Below are 25,107 nucleotides of genomic sequence, written 5' to 3'. Positions count from 1 at the left end.
GAAAAAAGTCGTATAAATTCAATATTTTGATCATTTTGTTGCTTTTTTAAAACTCTCGGTGTATTAACATTGCTGTCTTTAAATGCAATTTTTCACTATGAAGTTTAACATGTTCACTAAGATGCTTTATGAAATCAGCCCCTGACCTCTCATAAGTAGCAAGAGTTATTTGTCTTTGTTTACAATTTAGCCATATGAATTATCTGTCTAAATACAATGTAACATGTATGCAGGGAGATCAAGAACAAACTCTTTAGTTTTATAAATAAAAACTAACTTTTACCATCAAGAAGCTGTTATAATTTAATGCAGACAATTTAGTTTACATGTATAACAATATTAACAAACAATTTGAAAAGAACTACCCAATTCATTCTGGGCGTAACAAAGTCATTGACATTTGCATCTCTACGTCGATTAATTCTTAAGCACGAATGCGAACGCGTGCAGTTATCCGCCATATTTGAGGAGTTTTTGGCGTATCCAGGGCATGAAGGAGGTCACACGTGCGTATACCCCTGGGGCGTTAGGTACCGCACACCCCTCTCCGAACGACGTCACACCCATCACCGTGTAATGACCTGAAGGGAGAGCTAGATTCGAGTGATATCAGATACTTATTCCGAATTCAGGGGGATTGTACTCATTTTGTTCTATTAATGTTGAAAGTTTAGTTAAATCATATGAAAAGGGTAACACTGGTTGACCTACAAATCATAAGGTAAAGTACATGTATATGAATTATTGTAAATCTGATCCTTTGAAATCGTATTTTTATTGTAGTGTTAAAGCTTCTTGGCGATATAGTTATTAAATAGTATGCCATTGGCCAACAACAGCGTTATGGCCATGGACAAAGGCCGTACCAAACCTTTGGAAGAATTTGATAAAAAAAATCTAAATCTTTCTGATGAGGAATACGTACTAACCTTGAATGTCGCAGACGAGCGGCCCACCCGAGTCGCCAGCGCACGAGTCCACCCCTCCCGCCATGTAACCCGCACACACCATGCGCGGGGTAGTCGTGTGCTTGTACGAGCGCAAACATGTGACATCATCAACCAGCGGAACGCGGGCAGCTGTTAAGTGGGTGCTGAGTTTTTCTTAAAATGAAATGCATCAATCTTTGGTAATGTTTTCACATGGTCCTCTTGGTAAAATGCACAATTAGTGTTAGATTAAAGTATTAGTAACATCCTGCATACACGACGATCTGTCTATATTGCGCATGTGATTATATAAAACTAAACAAACAACATTCCGATATATCTCAGTGTGGTATAAAAGTTAGTATGGGAGTATTTTCACATTGGAATCTTCATTTAATTTACCATCAGCAGTTTCTCCCCAGCCGGATATGAGGCATTTTTGGCGCCACCTATACGGTGTGGTTTCGTTTGGAAGACACGCGGGCTGCACGTAATCGTTGAATATGATGCCACGCCCATTCTTTGGCAACAGCTTTACAAGCGCAATGTCGTTGTCAAAAGTGATATCTAGAAATAAAAATACATTGAATGTTTTTCATATTGTTCCGCTTACCGTAATAAAGAAAGCAACTGGGTAACATGAATAGCGAATATAAGAGACAAATCCCGCGCTTAAATAACTCGATTATAACCACAAGTGTCCATGTGGAGTTGTGCTTACATTTTCACAAATGGAAGGTATGTGGTTTGGTCATTTTACACACTTTTTCTATATTTTGCCGAACTTTCGAGCCCTTGAAATAAATAACACCCACTTTTGATAAGTCAGCATGCACGGACACCACACTTAAACAGAAGCAGCCATCGTTGCTGACGGTCAGTGTCGAGCAGGTGTGCATGATGCACAATTATGTACCAACGGACATTAATTAATATTTTCGGGCGCAGGAAAAATCTATTTAATTACAAAATACACTCTTAAAGGCCAAAGTTTGAACGCTGTTCTGGAAAGCAACCTCAACGTCTCCTTAGCGCCACGTGCTCGACCGATCACTCACCACTGTATTCCTCGTGCGCGAGGACGACCTCCACGTCAAACTCTTGCTCGTACTTGTCGCGGTAGTGGTTTGTGTGGTCGCCTGTCCGTATCACAACATTGTCACGTGGAATATCTCTGAAATGAGCATACTTATACTAAAGTAGTGGTTTGTGTGGTCGCTTGTCCGTATCACAACATTGCCACGTGGATGGTCTCTGAAATGAGCATTCTTATACTAAAGAAGTGGTTTGTGTGGTCGCCTGTCCGTATCACAACATTGTCACGTGGACAATCTCTGAAATTAGCATACTTATACTAAAGTAGTGGTTTGTGTGTGTGATAGTGTACAGCTATTAGCTGAAACTTTAAACTATGAAGTTATATGTGTATAATATGCATTTCTACCTGAAGCAGCAACCGCCAAACTTGTTGAATATTTCATTTTGATGCACTACCTGAAGCAATGTGCCGCACTGAGTATCCAGTACTCGCCAATGATGGTTCCGCCACAATGATGCATGTGGTAGCCAAGCGTGGACCCCAGACGTCGCCGGATCCCCGCCTGCCACGGATACATCCCGTATATCGCACTCTGACCACCGAAGATCCGGGTTTGCTTCCGGTAAAGAGAGCGATCTAAATCAATTTCCGTCAGTTCATCATCGTTACCGAATAGTTCAGATGAATCGCTTGAAGAGTCCGTTTCCCGCCGACGTCGGCTGTGCTCTAACGGCCGTGTTCCGCATGTGATGTTAAAGTTGAATTCCCCTCCTGTAAATGAACACAATAATGCTGAACACCAACCGAAGGAACCAGTCATTCGTTTGTACTCGTATTGATTCAACTATACATGTGTATATAGAAATTGAGTTTATAATTCGAAATAATTTGCTTTTGTCGATAAGATGATAATTACCTTCACATCGCGTCACGTTACAGAAGTCCCATCTCTTGTTTTCATCAGTTGTATAGCACCAGAGGGTGTCGTCCTCGTCCGGTGCACGACAGTAGTTTACAGCCCTGTTTACACTGCCGTCCGGAAATTGGTCGTCCCCGTGATACTTGTGGGTATGGGGTTCGTTCGCAGACCAGGACTGACATGTCCGCCCGGAGGCCGTCACCGATGCCGTGCCGGTGTACGAACTGGCTACCCGCACACAGTTATCTGAAGAAAAAACATAACGACACTTAAGTGTTTCTCCGAAGCGTAAACTCAACATTCTACAAGGCCCCTTCAACACTGTATATTCTATGATAATATCAACTTTTGTCTTTAAACATCCTCATACATGCTTTCATACGTGTTGGCAGAGAAAACAACAACTCACCTCTACATTTCGGCACGTTACAGTATCCCCAGCGTTCGTCTGGATCTGTAGTGTAGCACCATGGCGTCGAATCATCGTCCGGGGTGCGACAAAAGTTTAAAACGGCCTGCACGCTCCCGTCCGGAAACGCCGAGTCATTATGGTTCTTGTGGGCATGGGGTGTGTCTAGGGACCACAGCTGACACGTGAACCCATTTTCTGTTTCAGCCAGCGTCCCGGTGTACACGCCAGAGCCATCAAAACAGTCTGTATCAGTAAACACAAATGATAATGAGCTGAAATTTTATCTATCAGCAACAACATTTTCGGGGAAATGCTAGTTCATATATCTTAGAAGATCATGTACCTCGTGACTTTATACCAAGATGTCATGTACGAGTCTTAAGCAAAGTCTTAATATGATATTTTATGGATGTAAGCTACTGCACACACCTTTATGTTCAATGATCGATGCAGATGTTATTGGAGATTGTGTCATCTTTGTTGTAGTAGTTTGTATTGTTGTTGTGGTCGTAGGTTTTGTTGTCGAAGGTTTTGTTGTCGACGTAGAAGGCATGTCAGTAGAGACGATAGTGGTGACGTCATCAGTCCACATTTCCGGTGGTTCACATTGGACACCGGCGTCCTCTGAGTGGTCGCAGTTATGAATGCCCCAGCCCGCGTGGTCGCACTGCTCGAGCGAGTCCTCGGTACCCGTGCACTGCACGTCATCCAGGAGGATGGGAATGTCGCCGGCTAACGGTTCAAACCAGTCGCCCTCTAGCGCTTTACCTCCCCTGTGTAGTTGAAATTAATTGTAAAAAACAACCCGTTGTATCCTTTTTTGGTTAACACATCAAAGGTTAAGGTCAACAACTATTAAAGTTATAAGCCTTGCTACACATGTTCACGATGTCTTGGTAATATATGTATGTATAACATGTCATTTAGAAATAACTCTAAAAAAATGTGTTATTATTTACGGCCGTTTTATCATACACAATTTAATTCATCTTCCTAAAACAGATGAGGTTAATTGCGTCCTTACTGTATAATTACTGCTAATAAAGACCGGTTCCTCACTCACTATATTACAACTGCTTATGAAGATGTTTTACTGTATCAAAATTATTAGCTATGAAGGTTGCTTCTTTACTCTATCTCTACTACCAGTGAGGATTGTTTCTTAAATATATCAAAAATCAATATTGCTTCTTCACTGTACCAATATTGCTAATGAAAATTGCTTCTTTAATCTACCAATATTGCCAATGAAGATTGCTTCTTTATTTTACCAACATTGCCAAAGAATATTGCTTCTTTACTGTACCAGTATTGCCAATGAAGATTGCTTCTTTACTGTACCAATATTGCCAATGATGATTGCTTCTTTAGTGTTCAAATATTGCCAATGAAGATTGCTTCTTTATTGTATAATTACTACTAATGAAGATTGCTTCTTTACTGTACCAATATTTCCAATGAAGATTGCTTTTTTATTGTATAATTACTACTAATGAAGATTGCTTCTTTACTGTACCAATATTGCCAATGAAGATTGCTTCTTTACTGTACCAATATTGCCAATGAAGATTGCTTCTTTACTGTACCAATATTGCCAATAAAGATTGCTTCTTTAGTGTTAATTCCAATATTGCCAATGAAGATTGCGTCTTCACTGTACCAATACTGCTAATGAAGATTGCGTCTTCACTGTACCAATATTCCTAATGAAGATTGCTTCTTCACTGCATCAGCATTCCTAATGAAGATTGCTTCTTCACTGTACCAATATTCCTAATGAAGATTGCATCTTCACTGTACCAATATTCCTAATGAAGATTGCGTCTTAACTGTACCAATATTGCCAATGAAGATTGCCTCTTCACTGTACCAATATTCCTAATGAAGATTGCGTCTTCACTGCACCAACATTGCCAATGAAGATTGCGTCTTCACTGTACCAATATTCCTAATGAAGCCAACATTGCCAATGAAGATTGCGTCTTCACTGTACCAATATTCCTAATGAAGATTGCATCCTCACTGTACCAATATTCCTAATGAAGATTGTGTCTTAACTGTACCAATATTCATAATGAAGATTGCGTCTTAACTGTACCAATATTCCTAATGAAGATTGAGTCTTCACTGTACCAATACTGCTAATGAAGATTGCGTCTTCACTGTACCAATATTCCTAATGTAGATTGTGTCTTCACTGTTCCAACATTCCTAATGAAGATTGCGTCTTCACTGTACCAATATTCCTAATGAAGATTACTTCTTTACTGTACCAATATTGCCAATGAAGATTGCTTCTTTATTGTATCAAAATTGACAATGAAGATTGCTTATTTATTGTATCAGTACTCCTAATAGTGATTGCTTCTTTACTGTACAATATTGCCAATGAAGATTGCTTCTTCACTGTACCAATATTGCTAATGAAGATTGCTTCTTCACTGTACCAATATTCCTAATGAAGATTACTTCTTTACTGTACCAATATTGCCAATGAAGATTGCTTCTTCACTGTACCAATATTCCAATGAATATTGCTTCTTTAATCTTTACTGTACCAATATTGCCAGTGTTTATTGCTTCTTTACTGTACCAATATTGCCAATGAAGATTGCGTCTTCACTGTACCAATATTCCTAATGAAGATTGCGTCTTCACTGCACCAACATTGCCAATGAAGATTGCGTCTTCACTGTACCAATATTCCTAATGAAGATTGCGTCTTCATTGAACTAATATTCCTAATGAAGATTGCTTCTTTACTGTACCAATATTGCCAATGAAGATTGCTTCTTTATTGTATCAAAATTGACAATAAAGATTGCTTCTTTACTGTACAATATTGCCAATGAATATTGCTTCTTTACTGTACCAATATCGCCAATGAATATTGCTTCTTTACTGTACAATATTGCCAGTGTATATTGCTTCTTTACTGTACGAATATTGCCAATGAAGATTGGTTCTTTATTATATCAAAATTGCTAATAAAGATTGATTTTTTACTTTATTAATAATGCTTCTTTACTGAATCATTCTTCCTACTGAAGAATTCCTATTGAAGACTGTGCCTTTAATGTATCATTCTCAATGAAGATAGATTCTTTACTTTATTAATAATGCCAATGATGATTACTATTTTACTGTATCAATATTGCTAATGAAGATTGCTTCTTTACTGAATCATTCTTTCTACTGAAGACTGTGCCTTTACTGAATCATTTCTGCTAATGAAGATTGCTTCTTTACTGAATCATTCTTTCTACTGAAGACTTCCTACTGAAGACTGTGCCTTTACTGAATCATTTCTGCTAATGAAGATAGCTTCTTTACTGAATCATTCTTTCTACTGAAGACTTCCTACTGAATACTATGCCTTTACTGAATCATTTCTGCTAATGAAGATAGCTTCTTTACCGAATCATTCTTTCTACTGAAGACTTCCTACTGAAGACTGTGCCTTTACTGAATCATTTCTGCTAATGAAGATAGCTTCTTTACTGAATCATTCTTTCTACTGAAGACTTCCTACTGAAGACTGTGCCTTTACTGAATCATTTCTGCTAATGAAGATAGCTTCTTTACTGAATCATTCTTTCTACTGAAGACTTCCTACTGAATACTATGCCTTTACTAAATCATTTCTGCTAATGACGATAGCTTCTTTACTGAATCATTCTTTCTACTGAAGACTTCCTACTAAAGACTGTGCCTTTACTGAATCATTTCTGCTAATGAAGATTGTTTCTAAACTGTAGCATTTCTGCTAAAGCAAATTGCCTCTTTATTCTCTATCATTCCTGCTAATGGAAATTTGCTTTACTGTATACTTATTGCTGATGCAGAGTGGTTCTCTATTGTACCATTCCTGCTAATGAGGATTGTTTCTTTATGTATATAAGTAATGCCTATACAGTTTTAATATGTTCCGTATCATTCCAGCTTATGAAAGCTTCTTTACCGAGTTACTACTGCTTATGGATTTTGCTTCTTTACTGTAACATTTCTACTAATGCAGATAAGGTATTTAAATATATACTGATAATGAATATTGGTTCTTAACTGTCTCATAACTGCTAATGAAGATTGGTTTTTAACTGTCTCATAACTGCTAATGAAGATTGGTTCTTAACTGTCTCATAACTGCTAATGAAAATTGTTTAATTAAATTCTTAACTGTCTCATACTGCTAATGAAGATTGGTTCTTAACTGTCTCATAACTGCTAATGAAGATTGGTTCTTAACTGTCTCATAACTGCTAATGAAGATTGGTTCTTAACTGTCTCATAACTGCTAATGAAGATTGGTTCTTAACTGTCTCATAACTGCTAATGAAGATTGGTTCTTAACTGTCTCATAACTGTTAATGAAGATTGGTTCTTAACTGTCTCATAACTGCTAATGAAGATTGGTTCTTAACTGTCTCATAACTGCTAATGAAGATTGGTTCTTAACTGTCTCATAACTGCTAATGAAGATTGGTTCTTAACTGTCTCATAACTGCTAATGAAGATTGGTTCTTAACTGTCTCATAACTGCTAATGAAGATTGGTTCTTAACTGTCTCATAACTGCTAATGAAGATTGGTTCTTAACTGTCTCATAACTGCTAATGAAGATTGCTTCTTAACTGTCTCATAACTGCTAATGAAGATTGGTTCTTAACTGTCTCATAACTGCTAATGAAGATTGCTTCTTAACTGTCTCATAACTGCTAATGAAGATTGCTTCTTAACTGTCTCATAACTGCTAATGAATATTGGTTCTTAACTGTCTCATAACTGCTAATGAAGATTGGTTCTTAACTGTCTCATAACTGCTAATGAAGATTGGTTCTTAACTGTCTCATAACTGCTAATGAAGATTGGTTCTTTATTGTATCAGTACTCCTAATAAAGATTGCTTCTTTACTGTACAATATTGCCAATGAAGTTTGCTTCTTTATTGTATCAAAATCGCCAATGAAGATTGCTTCTTTATTTTACCAATATTGCCAATGAATATTGCTTCTTTACTGTACCAATATCGCCAATGAATATTGCTTCTTTACTGTACCAATATTGCCAGTGTATATTGCTTCTTTACTGTACGAATATTGCCAATGAAGATTGGTTCTTTATTATATCAAAATTGCTAATAAAGATTGATTTTTTACTTTATTAATAATGCTTCTTTACTGAATCATTCTTCCTACTGAAGAATTCCTATTGAAGACTGTGCCTTTAATGTATCATTCTCAATGAAGATAGATTCTTTACTTTATTAATAATGCCAATGATGATTACTATTTTACTGTATCAATATTGCTAATGAAGATTGCTTCTTTACTGAATCATTCTTTCTACTGAAGACTGTGCCTTTACTGAATCATTTCTGCTAATGAAGATTGCTTCTTTACTGAATCATTCTTTCTACTGAAGACTTCCTACTGAAGACTGTGCCTTTACTGAATCATTTCTGCTAATGAAGATAGCTTCTTTACTGAATCATTCTTTCTACTAAAGACTTCCTACTGAATACTATGCCTTTACTGAATCATTTCTGCTAATGAAGATAGCTTCTTTACCGAATCATTCTTTCTACTGAAGACTTCCTACTGAAGACTGTGCCTTTACTGAATCATTTCTGCTAATGAAGATAGCTTCTTTACTGAATCATTCTTTCTACTGAAGGCTTCCTACTGAAGACTGTGCCTTTACTGAATCATTTCTGCTAATGAAGATAGCTTCTTTACTGAATCATTCTTTCTACTGAAGACTTCCTACTGAATACTATGCCTTTACTAAATCATTTCTGCTAATGACGATAGCTTCTTTACTGAATCATTCTTTCTACTGAAGACTTCCTACTAAAGACTGTGCCTTTACTGAATCATTTCTGCTAATGAAGATTGTTTCTAAACTGTAGCATTTCTGCTAAAGCAAATTGCCTCTTTATTCTCTATCATTCCTGCTAATGGAAATTTGCTTTACTGTATACTTATTGCTGATGCAGAGTGGTTCTCTATTGTACCATTCCTGCTAATGAGGATTGTTTCTTTATGTATATAAGTAATGCCTATACAGTTTTAATATGTTCCGTATCATTCCAGCTTATGAAAGCTTCTTTACCGAGTTACTACTGCTTATGGATTTTGCTTCTTTACTGTAACATTTCTACTAATGCAGATAAGGTATTTAAATATATACTGATAATGAATATTGGTTCTTAACTGTCTCATAACTGCTAATGAAGATAGGTTTTTAACTGTCTCATAACTGCTAATGAAGATTGGTTCTTAACTGTCTCATAACTGCTAATGAAAATTGTTTAATTAAATTCTTAACTGTCTCATAACTGCTAATGAAGATTGGTTCTTAACTGTCTCATAACTGCTAATGAAGATTGGTTCTTAACTGTCTCATAACTGCTAATGAAGATTGGTTCTTAACTGTCTCATAACTGCTAATGAAGATTGGTTCTTAACTGTCTCATAACTGCTAATGAAGATTGGTTCTTAACTGTCTCATAACTGCTAATGAAGATTGCTTCTTAACTGTCTCATAACTGCTAATGAAGATTGCTTCTTAACTGTCTCATAACTGCTAATGAAGATTGGTTCTTAACTGTCTCATAACTGCTAATGAAAATTGGTTCTTAACTGTCTCATAACTGCTAATGAAGATTGGTTCTTAACTGTCTCATAACTGTTAATGAAGATTGGTTCTTAACTGTCTCATAACTGCTAATGAAGATTGGTTCTTAACTGTCTCATAACTGTTAATGAAGATTGGTTCTTAACTGTCTCATAACTGCTAATGAAGATTGGTTCTTAACTGTCTCATAACTGTTAATGAAGATTGGTTCTTAACTGTCTCATAACTGCTAATGAAGATTGGTTCTTAACTGTCTCATAACTGTTAATGAAGATTGGTTCTTAACTGTCTCATAACTGCTAATGAAGATTGGTTCTTAACTGTCTCATAACTGTTAATGAAGATTGCTTCTTAACTGTCTCATAACTGTTAATGAAGATTGCTTCTTAACTGTCTCATAACTGCTAATGAAGATTGCTTCTTAACTGTCTCATAACTGCTAATGAAGATTGCTTCTTAACTGTCTCATAACTGCTAATGAAGATTGCTTCTTAACTGTCTCATAACTGCTAATGAAGATTGCTTCTTAACTGTCTCATAACTGCTAATGAATATTGGTTCTTAACTGTCTCATAACTGCTAATGAAGATTGGTTCTTAACTGTCTCATAACTGCTAATGAAGATTGGTTCTTAACTGTCTCATAACTGCTAATGAAGATTGGTTCTTAACTGTCTCATAACTGCTAATGAAGATTGCTTCTTAACTGTCTCATAACTGCTAATGAAGATTGCTTCTTAACTGTCTCATAACTGCTAATGAAGATTGCTTCTTAACTGTCTCATAACTGCTAATGAAGATTGGTTCTTAACTGTCTCATAACTGCTAATGAAGATTGGTTCTTAACTGTCTCATAACTGCTAATGAAGATTGGTTCTTAACTGTCTCATAACTGCCAATGAAGATTGCTTCTTAACTGTCTCATAACTGCCAATGAAGATTGGTTCTTAACTGTCTCATAACTGCTAATGAAGATTGGTTCTTAACTGTCTCATAACTGCTAATGAAGATTGGTTCTTAACTGTCTCATAACTGCTAATGAAGATTGGTTCTTAACTGTCTCATAACTGCTAATGAAGATTGGTTCTTAACTGTCTCATAACTGTTAATGAAAATTGGTTCTTAACTGTCTCATAACTGTTAATGAAAATTGTTTAATTAAATTCTTAACTGTCTCATAACTGCTAATGAAGATTGGTTCTTAACTGTCTCATAACTGCTAATGAAGATTGGTTCTTAACTGTCTCATAACTGCTAATGAAGATTGGTTCTTAACTGTCTCATAACTGCTAATGAAGATTGCTTCTTAACTGTCTCATAACTGCTAATGAAGATTGGTTCTTAACTGTCTCATAACTGCTAATGAAAATTGTTTAATTAAATTCTTAACTGTCTCATAACTGCTAATGAAGATTGGTTCTTAACTGTCTCATAACTGCTTATGAAGATTGGTTCTTAACTGTCTCATAACTGCTAATGAAGATTGGTTCTTAACTGTCTCATAACTGCTAATGAAGATTGGTTCTTAACTGTCTCATAACTGCTAATGAAGATTGGTTCTTAACTGTCTCATAACTGCTAATGAAGATTGGTTCTTAACTGTCTCATAACTGCTAATGAAGATTGGTTCTTAACTGTCTCATAACTGCTAATGAAGATTGGTTCTTAACTGTCTCATAACTGCTAATGAAGATTGGTTCTTAACTGTCTCATAACTGCTAATGAAGATTGCTTCTTAACTGTCTCATAACTGCTAATGAAGATTGCTTCTTAACTGTCTCATAACTGCCAATGAAGATTGCTTCTTAACTGTCTCATAACTGCCAATGAAGATTGGTTCTTAACTGTCTCATAACTGCTAATGAAGATTGGTTCTTAACTGTCTCATAACTGCTAATGAAGATTGGTTCTTAACTGTCTCATAACTGCTAATGAAGATTGGTTCTTAACTGTCTCATAACTGCTAATGAAGATTGGTTCTTAACTGTCTCATAACTGCTAATGAAGATTGGTTCTTAACTGTCTCATAACTGCTAATGAAGATTGGTTCTTAACTGTCTCATAACTGCTAATGAAGATTGGTTCTTAACTGTCTCATAACTGCTAATGAAGATTGGTTCTTAACTGTCTCATAACTGCTAATGAAGATTGGTTCTTAACTGTCTCATAACTGCTAATGAAGATTGGTTCTTAACTGTCTCATAACTGCTAATGAAGATTGGTTCTTAACTGTCTCATAACTGCTAATGAAGATTGGTTCTTAACTGTCTCATAACTGCTAATGAAGATTGGTTCTTAACTGTCTCATAACTGCTAATGAAGATTGGTTCTTAACTGTCTCATAACTGCTAATGAAGATTGGTTCTTAACTGTCTCATAACTGCTAATGAAGATTGGTTCTTAACTGTCTCATAACTGCTAATGAAGATTGGTTCTTAACTGTCTCATAACTGCTAATGAAGATTGGTTCTTAACTGTCTCATAACTGCTAATGAAGATTGGTTCTTAACTGTCTCATAACTGCTAATGAAGATTGGTTCTTAACTGTCTCATAACTGCTAATGAAGATTGCTTCTTAACTGTCTCATAACTGCTAATGAAGATTGGTTCTTAACTGTCTCATAACTGCTAATGAAGATTGGTTCTTAACTGTCTCATAACTGCTAATGAAGATTGGTTCTTAACTGTCTCATAACTGCTAATGAAGATTGAGTCTTAACTGTCTCATAACTGCTAATGAAGATTGGTTCTTAACTGTCTCATAACTGCTAATGAAGATTGGTTCTTAACTGTCTCATAACTGCTAATGAAGATTGGTTCTTAACTGTCTCATAACTGCTAATGAAGATTGGTTCTTAACTGTCTCATAACTGCTAATGAAGATTGGTTCTTAACTGTCTCATAACTGCTAATGAAGATTCGTTCCTTACTGGATTATTACTGCTTACAAATACTTTTCTTTTTCGTTACTGTAACATTACTGTAAATGCCGGTTGCTTCCTGCTAATAAAGATTGCTACTTTACTGCTCTAAATTAGCTAATTTCTAATGTACTAAAGCAGCCAAAGAATTTTGCTTCATTATTGTACGTGAACAGCCAGTAAAGTTTGCTTCTTTACTTTACTAGAACAACCAAGGAAGATTGCTTCTTTACTGTACCAGAACAACCAAGGAAATTTGCTTCATTACTGTACTAAAACAGCCAAAGAAGTATGCTTCATTACTGTACGTGAACAGCCAATAAAGTTTGCTATTTTACTGACTAGAACAGCCAAGGAAGTTTGCCATTTTACTGTACCAGAACAGCCAAGGAAGTCTGCTTCTTTACTGTACTAGAACAGCCAAGGAAGTTTGCTTCTTTACTGTACTAGAACAGCCAAGGAAGTTTGCTTCTTTACTGTACTAGAACAGCCAAGGAAGTTTGCTCCATTATTGCGTTTTAGTTTACTTTAACAGCCAAGGAAGTTAGCGTTTTAGTTTACTAGAACAGCCAAGGAAGTTTGCTTCTTTACTGTACTAGAACAGCAAAGAAAGTCTGCTCCATTATTGCGTTTTAGTTTACTAGAACAGCCAAGGAAGTTTGCGTTTTAGTTTACTAGAACAGCCAAGGAAGTTTGCTTCTTTACTTTGCTAGAACAGCCAAAGGGAGTTTGCGTTTCAGTTTACTAAAACAGTCAAGGAAGTTTGCGTTTTAGTTTACTTTAACAGCCAAGAAAGTTTGCTTCTTTACTTTACTAGAGCAGCCAAAGATTTTTGCGTTTAAGTTTACTTGAACAGCCAAGAAGGTTTAAGTTTTAGTTGACTAGAACAGCCAATGAAGTTTGCTCTACTACTGTACTTGAACAGCCTAAGGAAGATTTATTATTTACTGTATCATTCCTGCTAATGAAGACTGTGGCTTTTTTGCTCACCTGTATCCGAGCATTTTGCAGATGACCTTGGCGTCTTGGTAGCCCCACTTGTCGTCACATATTGTGCCCTCCTCGTTACCACGCGATAGAAGCACGCGACCTCCGTACGCGTTAAAACCCTCGGTCTCCAGTCTTACACGCAAACCAGCTGTAAGCATGTTATCAAGTCAATATTTTAATGATCAATACTGGTCCTCACATCAATTTTAAGTGATTAACCTTTAACTGCTTATGAAATAATGCATTTTTGGAAAATATTAATAATTGTAACCGTGTATTTCATAGCTAAAAACGCACAAATATTAAATGACTGGTGGGCCCGAAAAGATTTACAGTGTTTTCTGCACCTTTCTTTCAAATTCAACACGGTATCTTTCATAAGAACTTTTGTTTTCGATATGTATTCATCCTTTTACCTTAAAATAAAGCAATCGTTTTATTTGTGGATCATTTATTTGGGAGAAAGAGTGCATATTTTACTATAACATCCAATAACCCCCTTTGGGCTTGATGCGGTTCTATCTGTAGGAAAATGGTAAACAGTTAAGAGGCCGCAACCTTCGTGACCTGGAACCAGCTAACCGTTATTTACTCTTTAGTACTGGTAAAACTACGGTTGTTAACAACAGCTTTCTATTTTGTTTTCAATATATATACACCTCAACTTCCATTCCTTAAATGAACTGCCTTTCGGCAATTGCGTTCATCAATCGATGAACGCAACATCTTCGGATATGTTCGGATCGTAATTCATTGCATAACAATATACATGAAAGCTATTGATCTTGTTATTGGTTATATTGTGTCTGCAGGTCCCGTAAAATATAGATCAACATTTTTAAAAGTGTTAGTTTATTATATTTTAAATATATTGTTTTAGTGTTTTAATTTTACGTTTTAAAGTGATTTCAAGTGGTTGATCTTTTCCCACGTTATTGTGACGTCATTTGAAAAAAAAAATGTTTCCGGTTATAGTCGGGTCGTTCTATTTACAGAATGGGTAAAAACGGATTACTGAAAGGTTTTCTTAAATGAAATGAAGTATTTTTTTAACAATTCTTGAATGAAATAATGAACTATTGGTGTAAATATAAGGAATGAATTGCGGGGTTGATGTCATTATCGGGGATATGAACGCAATTGGGTTGGTCAAAGTACGCGTGGAGTCCTTCGGACTCCACACACATTGACCAACCCAATTGCGTTCATACCCCGATAATGACATCAACCCCGCAATTCATTCCTTAAATAAACGACGTTAAATCTTTCACAATGTAGAGTTACATCGTAAACTTCCGTACCGTCTGGCTGGTGACACCGGACTCCCGCCTTCTCCCAAGAGAAGCAGTCATGATTCTTCCAACCCGCATGGTCGCATTTATCAATGCTCACTTCCGACCCCGTGCACATAACGTCATCAAGTAGGAAGGACCCATTTCCGCCACCGAAATGCGAGTTCGAGGAAGCTTCCGCAGGTCTACAATGAAAAAAGAAAAATACTAGAAAGCCAAAGAAATTGAACACGAACTTAAATGAAATCGTATCGAAATAGATAGCATTGTGTTATGTTGAAATTACGAATAAAAGAAGAGCTTTATAACAAGCGGTAAATACATGCCGATAACAGGAATGCTCAAACATTACTAAAACAATAACAGACGAGCTAAATGTCATAAAACTACATGCATGCATATAGATAAACAAGAGACCCAGGATATCCGAGCATGTTGCAGACGACCGCGGCGTCTAGATCATCCCACTGGTCATCGCAGACCGCACCCCACTCCCCGCGGTACAAAACCTCCACCGTACCCTCTCCGTTACGTTCTCCACCGGACAGACGAACTGCCACGCTGTCGTCTGTTCCTTAATTACAAAGATGCAAAACAAGTCTTGGGTTTTAACTTTTAATTCTGTATCGTATATATATATATTGATTTGAATTAGCGAATGTAAATATTTTGTTTTAACATTTTAGAAAATTATCAAACAGGGCGTAGGCCGGACCAAAAAAGAAGGAATTAGTACTGTGTTGTAATACATAATGATACTCCTACTTTATTTATTTTATTTATCTAACGGTTCAGTGGTTGATTTTCTATTTTATTTGACTATACCGGCGTTGGTTTGCAAAAGTTCACATCACTAAACATAATGGGACTTGAAATGATTACGACAAAAAGTTGGTTCATTTATTCTGATATACTTATCGTGAACAAATCAGTTCGTTTTGTTTATGTTTGAAGAAGTTGGAGCATATTTCCCCTTATTTTTTAACACTCCTCGTCAAACCAACTGTTACGGTTTATGACACCAGCTTTACTTCCAAAACCAACGTCAAAGTCAAAGTCAAAAACCGCTTTTTCTTCACTCATACCATAAACATGGCAAATGAGGTCATAACCAACATCTTCAGTATACTGACCACAGCCCGACTCGTCGGAGAAGTCTCCACACTGGTCAATGCCATTACAGAGAAGCGTCTCCTTCACACACCGCCCGTTACCGCACTTGAACTGACCCTCACAGTTATCTGGAGGATTAAAACAAAACAAAATAAATGACAAAGTCGTCAAATAAAAAAACAGACCGACTTAGCGTCATTCGGAGCTCCTCGGCCATTTTATCGAAAACAACCTCGGATGTATGCAGGGACATAAGTTGGAGTAATTCGTAAAATTTTGAATTATATGATTAATTAAATGTAGTGTTTTAGAGTTGTATTTATTGATCTAAGTTTAAATTGATTGTCATTAAATTGTATTATTGCAAACATAATTAAGAATCCCAAAGGTTAAGTCACAAAGTTTAACTGCTAAATAAAATTACTACTGGGATTTTACCCGGGCTTGGCTGGACCGAAAGTCAAAGTCCCTGCTATTCCCCGGACCTGGGGGAGGGGTGCGTGGTAACAATTGACTGGTGCATTAATAAACAAAAAGAAATTAAATTAAAGGGTCTCAATAGCACAAAGATTGTATTTTCTCGTATAAATTTGCATACTAAAACTAACTCAGTATGGATGTCAGTTCGAAGAGGTCCTCAGACCGTGACTGGCGCAGTTCCTCGGTGCGCGTGTTGGCGTCAGATAGGATGCACTCGCGGGTTCGCGGCTTGAATGTGAACGCCCGGCACACAAATCTTGTCGCATTCAGGCAGTATTGGGCGCACTATAGTAGCAACAGTTGACAGATAGCAAAATGTGGAAATAAACGTTCATTGGTATCAGCAGAAGGCTGGCCACGGGGCTTGGTCGCTGTTGTTTCTATCATCATCACTCGGCCATAAACATCACCCAATTTGTGCTCACTTAAATGTTTATAAAATATTATTTTAAGTCTATTTCATGTTATAAATATTGCGTTGTTTTAAGGACAACACATTCGGGTTTGATTATGATTTCCAGACAAAATGTTTCATTGAAAATTCAGACGGTCCCAAAACGTGCACTTTAACGAGGGAGTCTGGATTTTTTTTTTCAAATTGGTTTTACATGTCTTGGAAGCACTTTTCAAAAAAATAATATCCGGAAGTATAGACACACTTAGACATAGCGCAACACATAAAAGCACACTAAAATTACCACTTACCATGTACAAGTCGCAGCCATGTTTGTCATTGTAAACAAACAGTTGTTTGCCAGGACAAAAAAATGGAGTATGCAGTTTATATTTTGTTACCGTTTCAAGGAACATTGAATCAACTATTGAGTTAGATTGTACTAATTTGTATAAGATCACTTTCTGTTTTCTTTTCCACCCTTCGTGTAGCTATTCAGTGCACAGTGCAAGGATTGAAAGTGATACCAGGACTAGGACTATCAGCGTCATGTTTTATACCAACTGTGTTATTCAGCGTGCTCTTCTTCTGAAACTGGCATCTATGTATTTTCTAGCTAATTTATAAGTCCATTTTCAATTATTAATTTTTAATGTGTTTTTCTTCAGAAAACCGATATTACGTATTACTTATAAGCTATATATGGGCGAGATGGAGATGTTCATGTACGGTATACGTACAGTTTCGTTCGTGGCCCCGGCGTAAGTCTCCACTCTGTGGTCCCGCACGGTGATCCAAGGTGTAAACTTAAACTGCTGGAGCTTGTAATCTGCAGAAGAAATTACAGTGTTTGTTTTTAGTGACTAGGGATGCAAACGAATACTCGAATATTCGATCGAACGTTTGATATTCGAATATTCGATGTTTTTTGTTTGATAAATAAAATAACTTTGTTGTTGTATATTTTCGTTTTTTTTGTTTTTACAACGATCGGCCCCTAATGTCAGAGGCGTGAACGTGATGACACTATACACGCGTCCTGGGACCAATATTTAATCCTACACCAGACGTGTCATATGTAAATTAGGGACCTATCGTCGGGACTATAAGTAGTTCCTGTAATTTTAAGAATACTGGCTATTGAACAAGTTTAAATCATGCTCGATAAGTTTTAATGACCATTCCAATAACGGATAATCGGAATCGGCCACCAAAGTGGTGTCATGACAACCAATTAAGTTGTACAATATTGCTCAAATCGCCGTAATGATATGAATGACATGTGCTAGTTATTTGATCTACACTGTTATCCATGTTTGGATATAACGTTCGTGCTTAGAAATGTAACTCAGAATCCCATGTAATCCCAGAACGAGGCTTCTCGTACAGACGACCTTCCGTTGGTGCATAACGCCATTCAACCGGGTCTTGTTTACAAGTATGAATGCATTGGAATTGAAATTATACTTGGTCTTTGTTTGTTCAAACTCTCTATCGTTTACACTGCAATAATCAAAGCACTAGAAGTGACAGACGGAGAGTGCTGACAAAAGTTGGATTGTAGATAAATTGAAAACTTATTTACACAGTGTGTTTGGTACAGGTTTCAAAATCGAGAAAAAAAGGGGTGACAAAAAGATAGGGTTTCGTTATATTTAGTCGATATATACATATATGTAAGTTTAAAAGAATCCACGTCAACATCATACCACAGTGTTGGTTCTCGTCCTCTCCCTGGCTACAGTCAGGCTCCATATCGCATGCCCAGTAAGCGGCGATACACCTGAAGAATGTCAGAGAGTCAAAAACGCTTGAATTTGGCATTATTTTGCTAAACTTTATAAGACAGAACTGTTTATACAATTTTGATTCCTTTTCTTCAATAGCCTCATAAAAACACCTGTCTATGTTTTAACATGATTGTGTGTGTTTATTTTAAACTTCAAAATGAACATATTTCTAGATCTGTAAGAGTACAATAAGATGTTGACATACTGTCCATTATTACACTTGAACTCGTTGTCTTTGCAAACCGTTTCTGAAAAAAAGATCAGCATTGAATATATAATAGACTAGTATTATTATGCAATTGATCTTTATTATATTTCAGTATGTGTTCAAAATGAAAACTAGCAATGGATAATAACCGCGGTACATGAAACGTAGATAGTTATGTAAGTCACATAATGGGTAATGAAAGACTAGCAGAAATAAATATTCTAATGTTCATGTACTGAGAACCAGCAAAATAAATTAAACTCTAAAGAGATCTTAAACCTGTATGAATGTCCTCTAACGCGTCGTAGAACACATCGTCATCGGGACACTCTGGCACTTGACAGGACTCGAAGTTTCCCCGGGACACCCAGCACCAGGGGGTGTCGTCGTTGTCAGGGTTACGACAGTAATTATGGTCTCCAAGTCCCTACAGACAGAACATATACTTGGATTAATACTGTTTGCTACCTTCATGTTTAAAATTGCGATAGTTAAGCAATATAACGTTGAACCAGGTCGCAGTAGTCATAGTTTTCCAAAAGACAGGAAGGTCACGTCAGTTTATCCTTATAAAATGGTAGAAGACAAACAATGAAATAACAGAGAAGACGTAAACATAAACAAAACACCCTCGAATCAAGGCCATTCTGCAGAGTATATTTAAGACTAAGACAGACCATGTGTGGGTATGTGCCTGGGTTGATGTCTTCAGCATCTGTCCACTTCATGCACGGGAGCCCCGTATTCGTGATGGCCGCCTTTCCTCGATAATCTATACCCGTGCCCCGATAACAACCTGAGAGCACAGCCAACAAAACGCGTATAAGATTTATGTTATGCTAGCTTAATACATGCTTTGGACTGTTCCTAAATTCTCGCCCATATACAGCTTTTTATTATAATGAACCTGTAACTACATGCACATCATTTCTTAGTTTAATGCAGTTATACGTGGATAACACTAAGTGATATGCTCGAAACAGTTATGAATTTATACTAAAAGCTGGGTCGTATTGGACACTTACTTAATGAAATTATCAACGTTTATTCTACAACCATGTATAAACCTACCCACATCTGTGTCCATGGGCTGTATCTGCTGCTCACATATGTACCGGAAGCCGCGCGTCATTCGCTTTTTCGTGCTTTGACAAAGATCGTTTGCCCAGAACAGATACTCCACGCGAGTGCTTCCGCCACTCGGGTGATTCGCAAGCGGCGACAGGAACAAGCAGCGGTCCTTTTTTTCTCCGGTCGGCTCCGGAAATATATTACCCGGCTCCCAGCCTGAATTTAGGCGCAAACAAGTTTTTGCTGATTGCAGACACACATTTTTATTACTAATGAATCTGCATAACGTCAAAATGCTATATTTGCACAGTGTCTATTAGAAAGCGCCTGTGATTATGCTTAACATATACAATTTATAATAGGTTCCTGTCATACAAGTTTTCAACACGATCACTCAGCAGTTAGTTCCTGCTTTTTATTTACATGTAGTTCAGTTTAATTTATATATCTGTGTGGGTTTTTTTAAGATATACTATATTGGATACATACCAGGGAACCACTTCGTGAATTCGACAGGGAATGTAGTTGTTGAGTGCACTTCGACAATTTGACCTGAAGAGTTCTCGGTGTCGTTGTTTGAACTCACTTCTTCCCAGAACCAACCCGAGCCTTTCTTTATTCCACCCGTTAAAACTCGTTCTAGAAGATATCAGATTCAAATCAAAGTAATTACTTATGAAATGGATCATTTTCAAAAAAAATCTCAATCTTTATTTGCAGAATCACCGCAAGTTCTCATAAATTCTGCTGTGACACTTATGCTAATAAAGCGAATACACACGCACACGCACACGCACACACACACGCACACACACACACACACACACACACACACACACACACACACACACATATATACCATTGATTTCATATCTGTAAATTGACGAAATAAAGTTGTTCTCTAGTTCTGTTTCTATGGTGACAAGATGTCCTCCTCGTCTAGCGCATTTGTTTACAGCGAACGTCCGCTTAGAGACAATGTTGTTAATCAGCTGGTAACATCCGGTTGGTCCAGCCAACCAGTCGGTGGGACAACCTGCAGAGGAGTTAACATAGTTGAAATTAATAAATATTAAATAATTTACATTAAACAACTGTTGCGTGATTTTCATGATATTGTAATTTTCTGATAAATCACGGACGGTGGCAGTACGACAGTGTTCCTGTTCATGTAACTGTTTGTTAGATTTCATGCAAATTACCAGGAATTACTCAGTGTCAGGTCCTTTCTTTTTGCAATTCGTAATATAAAGTATATGCGTTATGTTCCTATATTGTTTTTATGACTTATTTTAGACACTGTTAAATAATTATAGTAGCTAAATACATGTACAGCCGTTTACCGTCGTTTTCTAAGCAAGAAACACCAACAATTTCGTTGTTGGGACAAGTTCGAGATAACGACCAATCGCAGTCTTGCAGTGTTCGTGTGCGTGCGTCACAGTTCACGTCGTCCCATTTGAAAACATCACCAGCCCCATTTGTTATGGCCCAAACATCTTTTGCACCTCTATCCGAATATATAAATCACAGTCAGAGTTAAATGGGCATTTCCTTGTAAAAATAAAAACAATCCATGCGCATTCAACGGAAGAAACGTACTGGAAAATTTGGTCACTGACATGTCTTGGTATACTGAGTAGAATCGCCTGGAAGTGACATGCAGCTTGTTATGTATTCATTGTTTTCCTACACACACTTGTGTTGTAGATGGTATCAGTTTAACAGTGATACTCAAACAGACACCTCACCTTTTGAATCCCAGCTGCTTGCAGGCAATATCCGCCTCTGGAATACCAAAGTTCCGTTTGCAGAGGAAGCCATACTGGTCACGTGACCAAACCTCTAAGATCCCGGATGTTGCGTTCCCAGACAACTCGGAAGAAAATCTAAACAGCAAAAAATCCATGATGGATGTTTATGTAAAGGTGAAAGGCCGATAACTGTCCATTATGTCAGAGAAAGAACAGTCCGAGGCACGCGAACAGTGCCGTGGTTGTTTTATCGCTGACATAATGGGCAGTTGGAGGCGTTTCACTTCCTTAAAACGTAAAAATCATGAATTTCATAGCGCTATTGTCAACTTATTGGGCACTGTCACACCATTTGAAAAGATACTTATCATGCAAATTATTTAGGCAAGGCAACATGATATTGCGCTTATTGACGACGTGAACATATAATTTGTAAATATGTTTTTGCTTTTTATTTAAAATAGTTATTTTTAGAATTCAACTTATATTTACAGCCCATGAACTTGCAGATAGGCAATCATTAAGTACAAGGCTTATGAGGCTTAATCATTAAGAATTTCAACTTTCGTAGGTGATTAAAGATCCGCTCGCTGCCACTCATCCGAAACACAATCCGCATCAGATTTTGCGTTGGTTGAATTCCAAGTCAGTAAGATAACCTAAGTAAAATATTTTATGATTTAGAAGGGCTCGTTCGCTGCGCTCGCTTCGGCCATTCTTAATCATTAAGATTTTAGTTCATGTCATCTAACTTTTACTTAAAATTCAACTTCTACGGATATATAACAAGTGCAAACTGTGTTTTCATTGTGCATTATTCACGTAATACGGAAACACGGGTCTTAATTCTACCATAATACAGTTTCTACTGACTATCCATCATTAGACTGTCCATTATTTGCACAATGACTGCCCGTTATTAGAACAATGACTGTCCATTATTTGCACAATGACTGCCCGTCATTAGAACAATGACTGTCTATTATTTGCACAATGACTGCCCGTCATTAGAACAATGACTGTCCATTATTTGCACAATAACTGCCCGTCATTAGAACAATGACTGTCCATTATTTGCACAATAACTGCCCGTCATTAGAACAATGACAGTCCATTATTTGCACAATTTAACTGCCCGTCATTAGAACAATGACAGTCCATTATTTGCACAATGACTGCCCGTCATTAGAACAATGACTGTCCATTATTTGTACAATGACTGCCCGTCATTAGAACAATGACTGTCCATTATTTGCACAATGACTGCCCGTTATTAGAACAATGACTGTCCATTATTTGCACAATGACTGCCCGTCATTAGAACAATGACTGTCCATTATTTGCACAATAACTGCTCGTCATTAGAACAATGACAGTCCATTATTTGCACAATTTAACTGCCCGTCATTAGAACAATGACTGTCCATTATTTGCACAATAACTGCCCGTCATTAGAACAATGACTGTCCATTATTTGCACAATGACTGCCCGTCATTAGAACAATGACTGTCCATTATTTGCTCAATGACTGCCCGTTATTAGAACAATGACTGTCCATTATTTGCACAATGACTGTCCATTATTTGCACAATGACTGTCCATTATTTGCACAATGACTGCCCGTTATTAAGATATTGGACAGTCCATTCTTAAAAATTGGACAGTTAATGGAAATTAAGTACAGAACGCAGTCCAAAAACTCATACAGAGTACAAAAAGAACAATGGATGACGTCACAAACATGTTTCAAATTAATATAAGGACGTCATCGAAGCGTGTTTCAAAATATTTTTATTAAACAATTTACTTATTCAGATATACGTATTCTCAGATATATAGATACATACCTTAGGACTTGACCTGAGAAGGGAGCCCGTACGGTTTCTGCAGTTATATATCTCGTCTACAAAAAACAGATACTTGGTTAAAAACATACATGTAGAATCATATTTTGCCCGGTGGATCTATTCCAGTATATAGAACACATCCTATCGACTATGCGATTAAGAAATACATTACTAGTAACGTACGAGGACTTAGGAATGTCACATTCCCGTACAATATAATTTTGTAACCTATCATCGCGATTTTACAGTGTATGGTACCTGGCTTACATTGAAGTTTTAGAGGCTACTCTTCCGCTTTTTTTGTTTTGAAAACAATGAAATGCAAGCTACATGTGGTGTTAATTCTCCATGCTTACACAGTCAGCACATAGTTTACCTAAGTTATATACTAGTATATCGTGTGCGTAGGTATATATTTTAAGGCAATGACATTTTCAGCGAATGTAAAAACTTACCCTTAAAACTACGAATTCCACTAAAATAAATGATAATAACTTCATATTTGTTCCATTTGTGTTATCCCTAAGGCATAACAAGACCAAAGGACAAACAGTCAGATCGTAAGAGGTACGTACTACAAACCAGTCCCGTACAATGGCCTCAAGAGGGGGTTTCCGGATTGCTACTTACAAAAAACGCATCCATTTTAATTAGTACTCCATGAACACAGCATTCCAAATAGTGACTAAGACAAAGTGCAACATTTTTTGGTTCGAAGCCTATTTGCATCTCAAGATAAACACCATATACAATGGCTTCTTTCCGGATATTGTATGTATTCTGGTTAAATATAAGTTGTATGTCTTTTCCGAAAACTTTGTGAAGTCGGAAAATTTCACAAACATACATAGTTGGCAGCTCAAAATGAATAAAGCAATTGCGAATTTTGTTGAACAATCATTGCAGGAACAGCTTTTTAATGATACAGATAGAAACAAGGTTTTGCGAGATTTCACCTTTGTTTTAACAATACTTTGTTTGTTATATCTATGTACATTGTATTATGCATATCATAAATAGAGTGTTAGGGATTGAAAATCGGACCAAAGTCATAATCGATCATTGAAAATAATCGGACGAGCCATTTCGATCAATCATCGATTATATAATCGAAATGGAACAAGTGAATATATTACAAATACATCCAAAACTGTATTGGTTTGTACATACATGTCTTTAAATGAATAAAAATTATTATAGTCAGTTATGTTTTATATGCTGTTTTGTTATACATTCCAGGTTACAATTGATAATTTAGTTAAATGTTTTTAGGAGATAACTTTATTCTTAAATAATCGAGAATAAATTGCCGT

At 36.8% G+C, this 25,107-nt stretch overlaps 1 protein-coding gene across 2 annotated transcripts; it reads right to left on the bottom strand.

The window, feature by feature from the left end:
- Positions 1-290: 290 nt before the first annotated feature.
- Positions 291-24,373, bottom strand: LOC128221780 (uncharacterized). Of its 2 annotated transcripts, none has more exons than XM_052930385.1 (25): positions 24,250-24,373; positions 23,795-23,850; positions 21,944-22,081; positions 21,536-21,702; positions 21,052-21,228; positions 20,682-20,831; positions 20,193-20,408; positions 19,799-19,917; positions 19,401-19,548; positions 19,119-19,161; positions 18,833-18,906; positions 17,864-17,952; positions 16,858-17,014; positions 16,270-16,377; positions 15,554-15,710; positions 15,146-15,321; positions 13,845-13,992; positions 3,729-4,072; positions 3,297-3,542; positions 2,885-3,133; positions 2,424-2,739; positions 1,988-2,103; positions 1,332-1,496; positions 930-1,103; positions 291-581 (listed from the first exon to the last, which is right to left on the bottom strand). In XM_052930385.1, exons 1-25 carry the CDS (start codon positions 24,292-24,294, stop codon positions 451-453), a joined length of 3,909 nt encoding a protein of 1,302 aa, XP_052786345.1. In that variant the 5' UTR covers positions 24,295-24,373; the 3' UTR covers positions 291-450. The 2 variants fall into 2 exon arrangements, with proteins under 2 accessions (XP_052786345.1, XP_052786352.1); XM_052930392.1 differs by having other exon boundaries at positions 15,554-15,704.
- Positions 24,374-25,107: the final 734 nt, after the last annotated feature.

Source organism: Mya arenaria, chromosome 2 (assembly GCF_026914265.1).
Source record: "Mya arenaria isolate MELC-2E11 chromosome 2, ASM2691426v1".
Classification (NCBI taxonomy): domain Eukaryota; kingdom Metazoa; phylum Mollusca; class Bivalvia; order Myida; family Myidae; genus Mya; species Mya arenaria.
Note: the sequence above shows the minus strand (reverse complement) of the source record. Positions and strands in the feature narration are given on the sequence as shown.